Consider the following 10,772-nt stretch of genomic DNA (forward strand, 5'->3'; position numbering starts at 1 on the left):
GATACTCTCTCTCTCTCTCTCTCTCTCTCTCTCTCTCTCTCTCTCTCTCTCTCTCTCTCTCTCTCTCTCTCTCTCTCTCTCTCTCTCTCTCTCTCTCTCTCTCTCTCTCTCTCTCTCTCTCTCTCTCTCTCTCTCTCTCTCTCTCTCTCTAAAAGAGAACCCAAATAGCCAAAAAACTGTTCGCACTCTTAAATAATCTCTTCAAACACTTTCTTTCTTTTCAGTTTTCTTTATTTATTATTTATTTATTTATTTTCCTTTTTGTTGTGTTTCATCTTTCACCCATGGCAGATCCTTACTCTAATTTTTTCAGAGGCTTCTTCCACCATAACAATAACCATGACCATTTCAATTATAATCCCACTCCTCCTCCGTCTTCCTCTCACCACCACCACCACCATCCTTATCTTCACAACTTCATCAAAACCACCAATTACAACAACAATAATAATAGCACCTTTTTCCACCATCACCACCACCGTCACCATCAAATTACAACTGCCACTTCTTCTTCTTCTTCTTCTTATTCTTATTATTCTTCACCCCCTTCCCCTCCTCTCAGAGAAGCTCTCCCACTTCTCAGTCTTAGTCCAGCAAACCAAGAACGCGACGAACATCACTATCATCATCACCATGATGATTATACTCATCAACAAGATCATAGTCTTTCCACCACCACCTGCACTGCCATGGATACTAGTTTTGTCCTCGTCCACGACAAAATGGAAGAGGACATCAGAATCTATGGCGGTCGCAACAAGCCCAAAGGCGAGGCGAAAGGGGAGGACGACAACAACGACGAAGACAAAGACGACGAAGAAGAAGACAACAACAATAGTGTGACGGTTGCACTTCACATAGGGTTACCAAACCCTAGTGCTGCTGAACTGGCAACAATTACCTCCATGGAATCTTCTTCTAACAATAATAACAATAGCAATTCATCATCAACGGAGAAAGAACAACATCATCATGAGGAAGAAGGAGAAGGGAGTGAAGAGTCGCAGTGTCATAAAGGGTTCTTGGGTACAAGACTCAACAAGGGACAGTACTGGATCCCAACCCCAACCCAGATTCTCATTGGTCCAACTCAATTTTCTTGCCCTGTTTGCTACAAAACTTTCAACAGATACAACAATATGCAAGTAAGTAATTTTACATCATAATTTTACTAAAAAAAAAAAACAAAAATCTTCTTCCCCTCTTTCTTTTGTTCTCTATCTACCATTTTTTTTAAGTTACTCTCATAAAATTATCTTGATATAAAATGATATTATAAATTAAATAATTTAATATATTTGATTAAAAATATTTAAGTAAATAATTTAATAATTCGCAATATAATCTCCGTTTAATTGAATTTTGAGAGTATATTATTTGCAGTTTATTAAAAATAAAAATAAAAAATTTCTGACTATTAGAAAGAGTACATAGACAATATTACTATGTATACATGAAGAAGGAAAATTATAAAAGAAATAAATAAACACTATGATTTTTCCAAGTTTCCATAATAATAACCAACATACAAGGTTCTAGCTTGTTCTTCTTTTCTTATCTCTTTCTACCATATGATTTTTTTCGTTTTAATTGTTTTTAAAGTATTTGAAAAAGGTAGATCACAGTTTTCAGAAATCTCTTCCAAAATTATAGCTGAAAACTTCTAAAGGAGTTTGCAAACTAACCATCAAACCTAAAATCCAAGGTTATTAAAAATATAAAAATTTATATAAATAAATAAAGAAGAATATGGTTTGGTCTGCATAAGTTTCTGTTGCCTGATTTAAGCTTCTTAACGGTTCTCTGTGCTTCCATGGAAAGAGGAAAAGAATTGATTGAATCCAATAAGGGAAGTATATATGTAGGGGTCATCTTCTTCTGATCATGATGTTTTTTTTTTTTTTTCTTCCTAGATCTTCACCTTCACCTTTTATTTTTTATTTTTTTATTTTTAATTTTTTTAACAAGGTCGTTTTCTTGTCCGTCAGTCCTAACTACTAAAATTATTTTATGCTTTTTTGCATGGTAAAGCAGGACTTAATTAATTTATTTAATATATATAAAATGAAATTAAAGTGATCTTTTTTTTTCCTGAATGAAACTGTGAGTGAGATCAGAATTCAGATCCTTTCCTTTTTGTTGATTAAACTACTCAGGCCAATGTTCTTTATGCCTCTATCTTCTACATTGAAGTCTGTGCTTCTTCACATATCTATGATCTATCTAACTATCTTATTAGCATGCAGCCAAATAATAATAAATAGTATACAACTGAAAATTGTGCAGTTTCTTCTTCCAGATCGCTCAGAAAAAAATGATATATCATTCATGTATATTAATCTCCAACAACACATTTTGTTTCTCTTTGTAGCCCTTTTTATTCTGAATCAAAGACCCTTCTATACCTCATAGTCCTATACATGGACATAATTATTATATACATTTTATTAATAATAATAATAATAATAATAATAATAATAATAATAATAATAATAATAATAATTAAACAGCAGCTGCTACCCTTATTTTTTTCATTCAAGTATTGCAAAGAAAGTAGTAAACAATAACTACTAATTATCTTAAGAGAAAGTATAGGAGATCAATATTTTTTTAAACAACTTAAATAATATGTTAAGAAAATAATTTTAATTTTAAAAATTAAATTTTGAATTAATTAAATATAATCTTTATTTTTAAAAGTTAATGAACCTAAAATACAATTTATTATTCACGTTATTTGCATCTCTTATTATTTATTTAACAGAATTGCTATCTTACTCATCATTTTATATACTCGTGTGTTGTAACAAAGATTTTACATTGTTTCTTAATAATCATTTGAACTATATATATGTCCTTATTCTAATAAGCAACTAATAAATTTTTTTTTTGGATTGTAACTAATAATTATTAATATATAAGTAAGGATGCTAATAATAATTTGGAGCGGAAAAGGAAGTAGTAATAATAGTATACAGATGTTCCTTATAAGTGGCTAATGTGTGACAATAATTGTTGTCTATGTCATTTGTCAACTACTGCAGATGATTGCTGGATATAAATGAATTATGAACAATAAATAAAAAATAAATAAAATGGTGCATTTAGTTTCTAAATATTGGCAACTTCATGATCATTAACGTGATACCAACGCTCTAAAAAGTTACTGTAGTTGGCCTATCTTGATTTGTTTTTCACCAATATACAACTTTTGTTTATTTTGTTTTTTATGCTTTTGTGTTTCTTTCTTTTTTCTTCAATAGATAATAATTACTTATTAACTCTCCTAAAGAAAAGTAAAGGGCTACATTAAATTTCGTTATCTCAATATCCGAAAACCAAACCTCCTCATCCAAAATTTTAAAAGACATAATAAATCTAAAACTCAAAACACATTCCACTGCTGGTAGAAAGTAATTATTGGATGGCCTTCTAAACTAGCCAAATTTTAAATGCTTATCTTTAAGAAGAGTAGTACATCAAATTTTTTCATCTCTCAATTTCAAAACAAACCTGACACTAAATTCAATACTAAAACTAAAAGCAAATTAAATTTTAAAAATATTTAATAAACAATAACATTTAATCTAAAATAGTTTAATTTTTTTTATTTTACATTCCATAATTACTACTAAAATAAATAAATAAATTTAAATATATTAAATATATAATTATAAATTTTAAATTAAATAAAATAACTTGGGATTATCATACATTTCCTAACATTACTCTTAAATTCTAGTAACTTTATTAATTTAGCCTTCATAAAGAATCAAAAGAACACATAACAATCAACAACATAACACACATTAAAATCTTGCAAGTTTTAATAAATAACCATTAATCCATGTATTCTTTTCTTTTCTTTTTTTTTTCTCATTTAATTAGATGCATATGTGGGGGCATGGATCACAATACAGAAAAGGTCCTGAATCTCTAAGAGGAACTCAACCAACAGGTATGCTTAGGCTTCCATGTTATTGCTGTGCACCAGGTTGTAGGAACAACATTGACCACCCAAGATCAAAGCCATTGAAGGATTTCAGAACCCTCCAAACTCATTACAAGAGGAAGCATGGGATCAAGCCCTTCATGTGCCGGAAATGCGGCAAGGCCTTCGCCGTCCGAGGCGATTGGCGGACGCATGAGAAGAATTGTGGCAAACTTTGGTATTGCATCTGTGGATCCGATTTTAAACACAAGAGGTCGCTTAAGGATCATATAAAGGCTTTTGGGAGTGGACACGCCGCGCTTGGGATCCACGGCGGATTATTTGAAGAGGAGGAGGAGCCGGCATCTGAAGTCGAACAAGATAATGATGAACTCAACCAGTAAATACAATAAATTTATTATACTTTATTCCGATCATAATAACTATCACTTCAAAATCTTTTGGTATACAAAACAATAAATATATCTAAACAAAAATATTCAGTTTAGATATATTATTTTTGTAAATATACCAAAATTTTTAAAGTGATAGTTAAAATAAATCGGAATAAGTATACGTGATATAATTTTCTTAATTAGTTTCAGAACTTAATTTTGAGTTGAATCTAAGGCCATGGCTTCCCAATATTTGAGAACAACGTATTTTTAAATGCAACAATATATATAATTTTAATGGAGGCCAAACTTTATTCATGGTAAACTAAAGCCAAAATGAATGTATATCCAACTTTTTCTTCTAATTTTTTCTTATGTATAAAACCTGGTCTTTTTCCTCATTAAGCTTCTTAAGGCATTATTGCCTAAAATTTAGTACTTTATTTCCTTTTTAATGAATTTAATCAACTTATCAACTAAAGCTAATACGTTAATATACTATATAGGAAAATGTTTAGTTATTCTAATAATTATAGTCATTAATTTTTTTAAAAAATTTCACTCCTTTTTTAAAAGATGCTAAAATGACATTTTTCTTTTTTCTATTAATAAAATATAATTTTTTTATAATTTTTAAAAAAATCTTTTTTTAATCGATTTTAAAATTTGTGGTAACTAACATCAATTTTATTAAATTTTTAAAAAAATAATTTACTTTTTTTCAAAAATATTCTTTAGCAAAAAATTTATTTTGTGATTAAATTTTATTTAACAAAATATTCTTTAACAAGTTATTTTTCTAGTGATTAAATTATATTTTTACCAAAATATCTATCAAAGATTTAACATTTTTGTTATATTTTACTATTAATCTCACAAAAAAAAATTTAATTTAATATTAAAATAATATGCATTAATATAAAATATTATTGAAAGGTATTTTAGTAAGAAAAATAATTTATATTAAAAAAGTTTTTGAAAGATATTTTGGTAAAATATAATTTAATCACTACAAAATAATTTGATAAAAGATATTTTGATAAATAAAACTTAATCACAAAAAATAAAATTTTTGTTAAAATATATTTTTGTAAAAAATAATTTATTTTTTAAAAAAATAAATAAAATTGATATTATTTAATACAAAAGAATTTTATAATAGATTAAAGAGGATTTTTTTTAATTTGTAAAAAAAGTGTATATTTTACAGATAAAAAAATATTAGTTTAACATCTCTTAAAAAAAAGTGAAATTTTTTCTAGTATTAATTATAAAATTTATATATAATTAAAACCAGTCACTAAAAATTCCGAACACTGATATATTTAAAATATTTGAAACTCTTTCGATAATATATTCAGAGCTGATGACTAAATTAAATCAAACCAGAAGATGGACCTATAGAAATGGTTTGAATTGCACTTGCATTGCTTAATTCGATGAGAGTTCAATTTTATGGAGTTTAGTGCACACACAAGTATGTAGCTGATTTTTTCACCATCAACTACTGTCGGTTCTCATTTTGCTGAGCTATCAACAGCTACATTCTTTAATTATTACTTTTTTTGCATTATTTTATTTTATTTGTCTTGTAACCAAATTTTAACTTATACATATATCTTCGTATCTCCTACGTTACATTGATGCAAGTGTACTTCTCTAGTCGTCTACATACATATACAAAATGCACATTACTAAATCATGTGAAATGTATGAATTGCACTGTGTATATATATAATGTACTATAACGTATAATGTAAGCCATTGGCAGTAGTAGGCTAGTTGTTAAAGCATAAACTACATTTATTTACAAGCGTGAGATATTAAAACAAGAATACGACCTACAAAATTATATTTGACAAATAAAATATAAATTTAAATATTATATTTTGAGATATTAAATTAACGTATTTTATATTTTTTTAATAAGAAGGAGATAATTTATTTTCTATCTTTGTTTTTATTAATTTTATAAATTTTTTATAATTGTATTTTTTTATTATTATATTTTTTTAAATATTTCGTGTAAAAAAGTTGAACTTTTATAATTTGACCTTTTTAAGTAATTTCTTATAATTATATTTTTTATTTTTTATTTTTTTATCTTATTCTAAGTATTTTTATCTTATTCTAATTAAACACAACCTAAACAAATATCACTTATAAAATATGGTTGATGACCGTTAATGGATAGACATATAGTTTATTTTTTTATAGATTGAATGGTCATTGGTTCAAAGCTGTACACGAAGTTACTGGCACGGTTGCGAGATGGATCAAAAATTCGATCTATATAGTTTATTCTTCTATAGCAGACTCCTGTCATTTAGACGCGTTAGAATTTGTCTGGTTTTCTTATTTCGGAAAGTGGGCTGACGGTGGTGCCTTTTTCATTTTTAGGTATGATTCGTCGAAGAACTGAGGGCGTTAGGGTTCCCGTTGTCCCGACTGATGATGTCTCCAACGTTTACTATTGGGTGACCTCTGATGTGTGGAGGACGCCTTCCCAAGTTATAGAGAAGGATCTCCAGAAGTTGCATGATGATGGCGCAATTTGTGGAGGTGGTGACGTTGAGCGACAATACGAGCTTTCGCTTTCCGGGGTAGATAAGAGGGTCTGCTATATAAACCCTTGATGAGTTTGGAAAACTCTAATTTAATTTTGATGATGAACAAACATTATTGAAATAATTAATTACAAAATTATTAATTTGATTTTCATTTAACATATGTTAATTAATAATTTTGTGATGTAGGTTTTTAATATGGGCCGAAAATAAAAGAAAAAATTGCAAGCCCAAGTGTTTTATAAATACATTCAGCATTGATGCAAAAATATTTTTATTGTTGTGGCTAAATTATTATTCTTGTTATTGGGCCAGAATTTGTGATACAAGCCCAATTAAAACTCATGCTCCAAGACCATTAAAGTTGGTCCGAAACCAATCTTGAGAAGAAAGCAAAAGTTTTGCTTCATGCTTCCAACGGATTCTTTTAATCAAGTGATGGAATTCAAAATTTACCAAGAAGAGTTAATACTTGTATTGGAAACATGAGAGAGATTATACAATTGATTTGATGGCTCATTAATGCTACACGCCACCAAGAAAGAAAGGGGAGTAGGAATTAATTCAGCTTGTTTTACTTTATTCAAATCCATTACATGCTTTTATTTTTACTTTATCTTCTCTCTCATCTCTTCTCTCATTTTCGGTCACTTCCATCACAGCAACCATGGAAGTTTTTGCAAGCTATCAAGATGAAGCTAGGAGCAAGTTAAAGACCATCACAATGATGGCAAGAAAATATAAAGTATGCTGTGGCTAAGATTTTCTTCACTTATAGTAAGATATGGTGATGAGATCTTGGCTTCTTCATACCAAAAATGGTTGAAGAATATTTCGGCCAGCAAGGAGAAGATCCTTGGAGGGATGGCTTGTCTCTGATTCTGCTCAACCACCACATGAAGTAGCTAGGGTGGCTACGTGATGGAAGAGGCAGAGATTGGAGCAAAAGAAAATATCATCATCATGAAGCATCAAGGGCCAGAAATTCATTTTAGAGAGCAAGCCAAGGATGGAGCGCTCGGATTGATGAAGACTGATGACCAAGGATGAACTAGAGGTATTTGCATGTTGGGTTTTGCATGGGTTACCTCTTCTCTCTCTCTGGCCGAACCAGTTTTGTGTGAAGAAAAAGAAGTTAAGATTGGTTTTTATTTCAACTGTGGAGGCTTCCCCCTTCTATAAAAAGGGTGAACAGCCACGGTTTGATTCAAGGAGTTAGAAGTAAGCAGTGAGAGTGCAAGGCACAGAATTCTCATAGCTACCTAAGCTTACAGATTTTCTTCTCCTTCAATGTATTCTGTTTTGTAATTTTTCTGTTTAATTTTGTCATGTGTTGAGTCTCATGGAAAAAGACAAACAGTGAGGTTTGTATGAAAAAGCCATAAAGCGGAAAAGGCAGAGAGTGCAAAATTAAAAGAAAAAGCCATAGATGTCCTTAGAGTTCCTTTGTTCATCTATGTTGTGTTCATGATTCTGTGGAAATCCCCTTGTAAGTTGGGTTAGCACTTTACAGTCTGTAATCAAGAAGATTATAGTGAAATTCCATCATTGTTGTGATGGAGACTGGATGTAGGCTGCACTGCACTTAGCAGTTGAACCAGGATATATCTGTTTCTACTACACAGGAGATAAAACTAAAAATATCTCGTGCCAAGTGACGAGACAAAAAGAAAAGTCTCGTGGCTAGGGACGAGACAAAAATCAAAAGAGTCTCCTTAAAGACCAGCAAGTGTAATCAAGCAAAAAGGGGGCTAAGATTTAACCCCCCTTCTCTTAGCCACTGAAAACCATCAATTGGTATCAAAGCTTGGTCTCAAAGAGATCAAGCTTTGCAGCTTGGAGAAAAGATTCATATGGCAGAAAGCAGTGGCTCAAATCTGGTGTCCTACAACCTTACAGAAGGACAGTCAAGCAATAGACCGCCTCTTTTCAATGGGAAAAATTATACCTATTGGAAGGAGAGAATGAAAATCTTTGTGCAAGCAGTAGACTACAGGCTTTGGAAGATCATCCTAGAGGGTCCTCAGTTTGCAACTAACACAAGTACTGAAGGAGTAGTCACTCTTAAACCAGAAGCAAGCTGGACCGAGGAAGATAGAAAGAAGGTGGAGCTAAATGCCAAGGCTATAAATCTACTCAACTGTGCTATCAGCTTCGAGGAATACCGACGGGTATCACGATGCACAATAGCAAAGGAAATCTGGGACAAATTGCAAATCACTCATGAAGGAACCACCATTGTGAAGAAGACTCGGATAGACATGTTAAACAGAGAGTATGAAATGTTTACAATAAAGGAAGGAGAATCTATTGATGAACTGTTCGAACAGTTCAACACCATTGTTGTTGGCTTGGATGCTATGGGAATAACACATTCTGATTCTGTGCTTGTGAGAAGAGTGTTGAGATGTCTCACTAAAGAGTGGGAAACAAAAGTCTTAATTATTTCTGAGAGTAGTAGCCTTGATTCCATGACATGTGATGATTTGAGAGGAAACCTTTACTTTTGAAAACACTTATTTGAAAAAAGATTCAAAAAAGAAAAGAATTGCTTTTTCTTCTGTAACTAACCTCCTGGATGATGAATCCATTGATAACTCCTCTAAAAATGAATTTGTGTTGTTTGCCAAAAAATTCAGGAAAATGGTGAAGTTCAAAGGCAAAGGCAGCAGTTCAAGGAAAATGAAGAAAGACCTTAGCAAAGTAACTTGTTACAACTGCAAGGAAATGAGGCACTTCAAATCTGATTGTCCCAAGTTAAAGAAGGAAGAGAAGCAAAAAAGGGGAAAGAAGATGGATCTGATGGCATCATGGGAAGACTTGGAAAATGACTCAGACAGTGATGAAGAATCCGAGACCAAGTCACAGCCCTGTCTCATGGCAGATCATATAGATCAGGTAGTCTTTCATAACCCTAACACTGAAGACCTTCATCTTATGATAGATCACCTTTCTGAAAAAATAAGATGTTTTCTGCTTGATAATCAAGATCTTGAACAACAAATTATCATTCTTAAAGTTGAAAATAGTTTTCTCAAAGAAAAGCTAAGGGAGGCCGAAACTGCTTGTGATCTTGTTGAAGAAAATAAGCAGTTAAAAGCCCAACTTAGAAGTTGTGAAAGTAACCATTCTATTGTTGCATATGTAAATTGTTTTAAGGAGAATGAAGAGTTGCTGAAAAAGATTAAAAACCTAGAAAATGACTTAGCCAAGTTTACTCAAAGTTCTGAAAATTTAAATCAAATATTGGCTAGTCAAAAACCACTCTTTGATAAAGCTGGTTTGGATTTTATAAATCTGATGAGAAACCCTCTTTTAAAAATAGAGCCTCTTCTTCTAATGACACAAGGTTTCAAGATCCCACATACTTTAACAAAATAGCAACTCCAAGGTTTTGTAGGCTATGCAACCGAAACGGTCATTTTCCCATTCAATGTTTTTTTGGTGAAAGAATGATTGGTGATAAAGTTTACAAAGTTGTTTTTTATTACAATGGTTTGGGACATAGGAGATGGTTTAACGTGAAAGGATCCAAGAAGATTTGGATACCTAGGGTCACTTGAGCTCATTTTGTAGGTATGCCTAGCGTCCAAGAGGAAGAAAAATATGTGGTACATGGACAGCGGATGCTCAAGGCATATGACCGGAAAGACAACCTTCTTCATAAAGCTTGATGAATATGATGGAGGACTTGTCACTTTCGGTGATGATGGTAAAGGAAAGATAGTGGCCGTTGGAAAAGTTGGTAAAAGCTTTTCATCTTGTATAAATGATGTTCTTCTTGTAAATGGTTTGAAACATAAATTACTTAGTGTAAGCCAATTGTGTGATTTAGGATTTGAAGTTATTTTTAGAAAGTTTGTGTGTTTGGTTATTTGT

The 10,772-nt window shown here is 31.2% G+C and overlaps 1 protein-coding gene across 1 annotated transcript; it reads left to right on the forward strand.

Moving 5' to 3' along the window:
• On the forward strand, positions 1-4,691 carry LOC112745716 (zinc finger protein WIP2). Its single transcript, XM_025794889.3, has 2 exons — positions 1-1,145; positions 3,889-4,691. The coding sequence occupies exons 1-2, from the start codon at positions 285-287 to the stop codon at positions 4,333-4,335; spliced, it is 1,308 nt and encodes a 435-aa protein (XP_025650674.1). The 5' UTR covers positions 1-284; the 3' UTR covers positions 4,336-4,691.
• Positions 4,692-10,772: the final 6,081 nt, after the last annotated feature.

This window comes from Arachis hypogaea, chromosome 2 (genome assembly GCF_003086295.3).
Source record: "Arachis hypogaea cultivar Tifrunner chromosome 2, arahy.Tifrunner.gnm2.J5K5, whole genome shotgun sequence".
Lineage (NCBI taxonomy): Eukaryota > Viridiplantae > Streptophyta > Magnoliopsida > Fabales > Fabaceae > Arachis > Arachis hypogaea.

What these genes read in the sequence shown, in the direction of transcription:
- LOC112745716 (XM_025794889.3), top strand. Translation starts at nt 285, where the DNA reads ATGGCAGATCCTTACTCTAATTTTTTCAGAGGCTTCTTCCACCATAAC. An exon ending in ACAGATACAACAATATGCAA is followed by an intron (nt 1,146 to 3,888) that starts GTAAGTAATTTT and finishes TCATTTAATTAG; the next exon opens with ATGCATATGTGGGGGCATGG.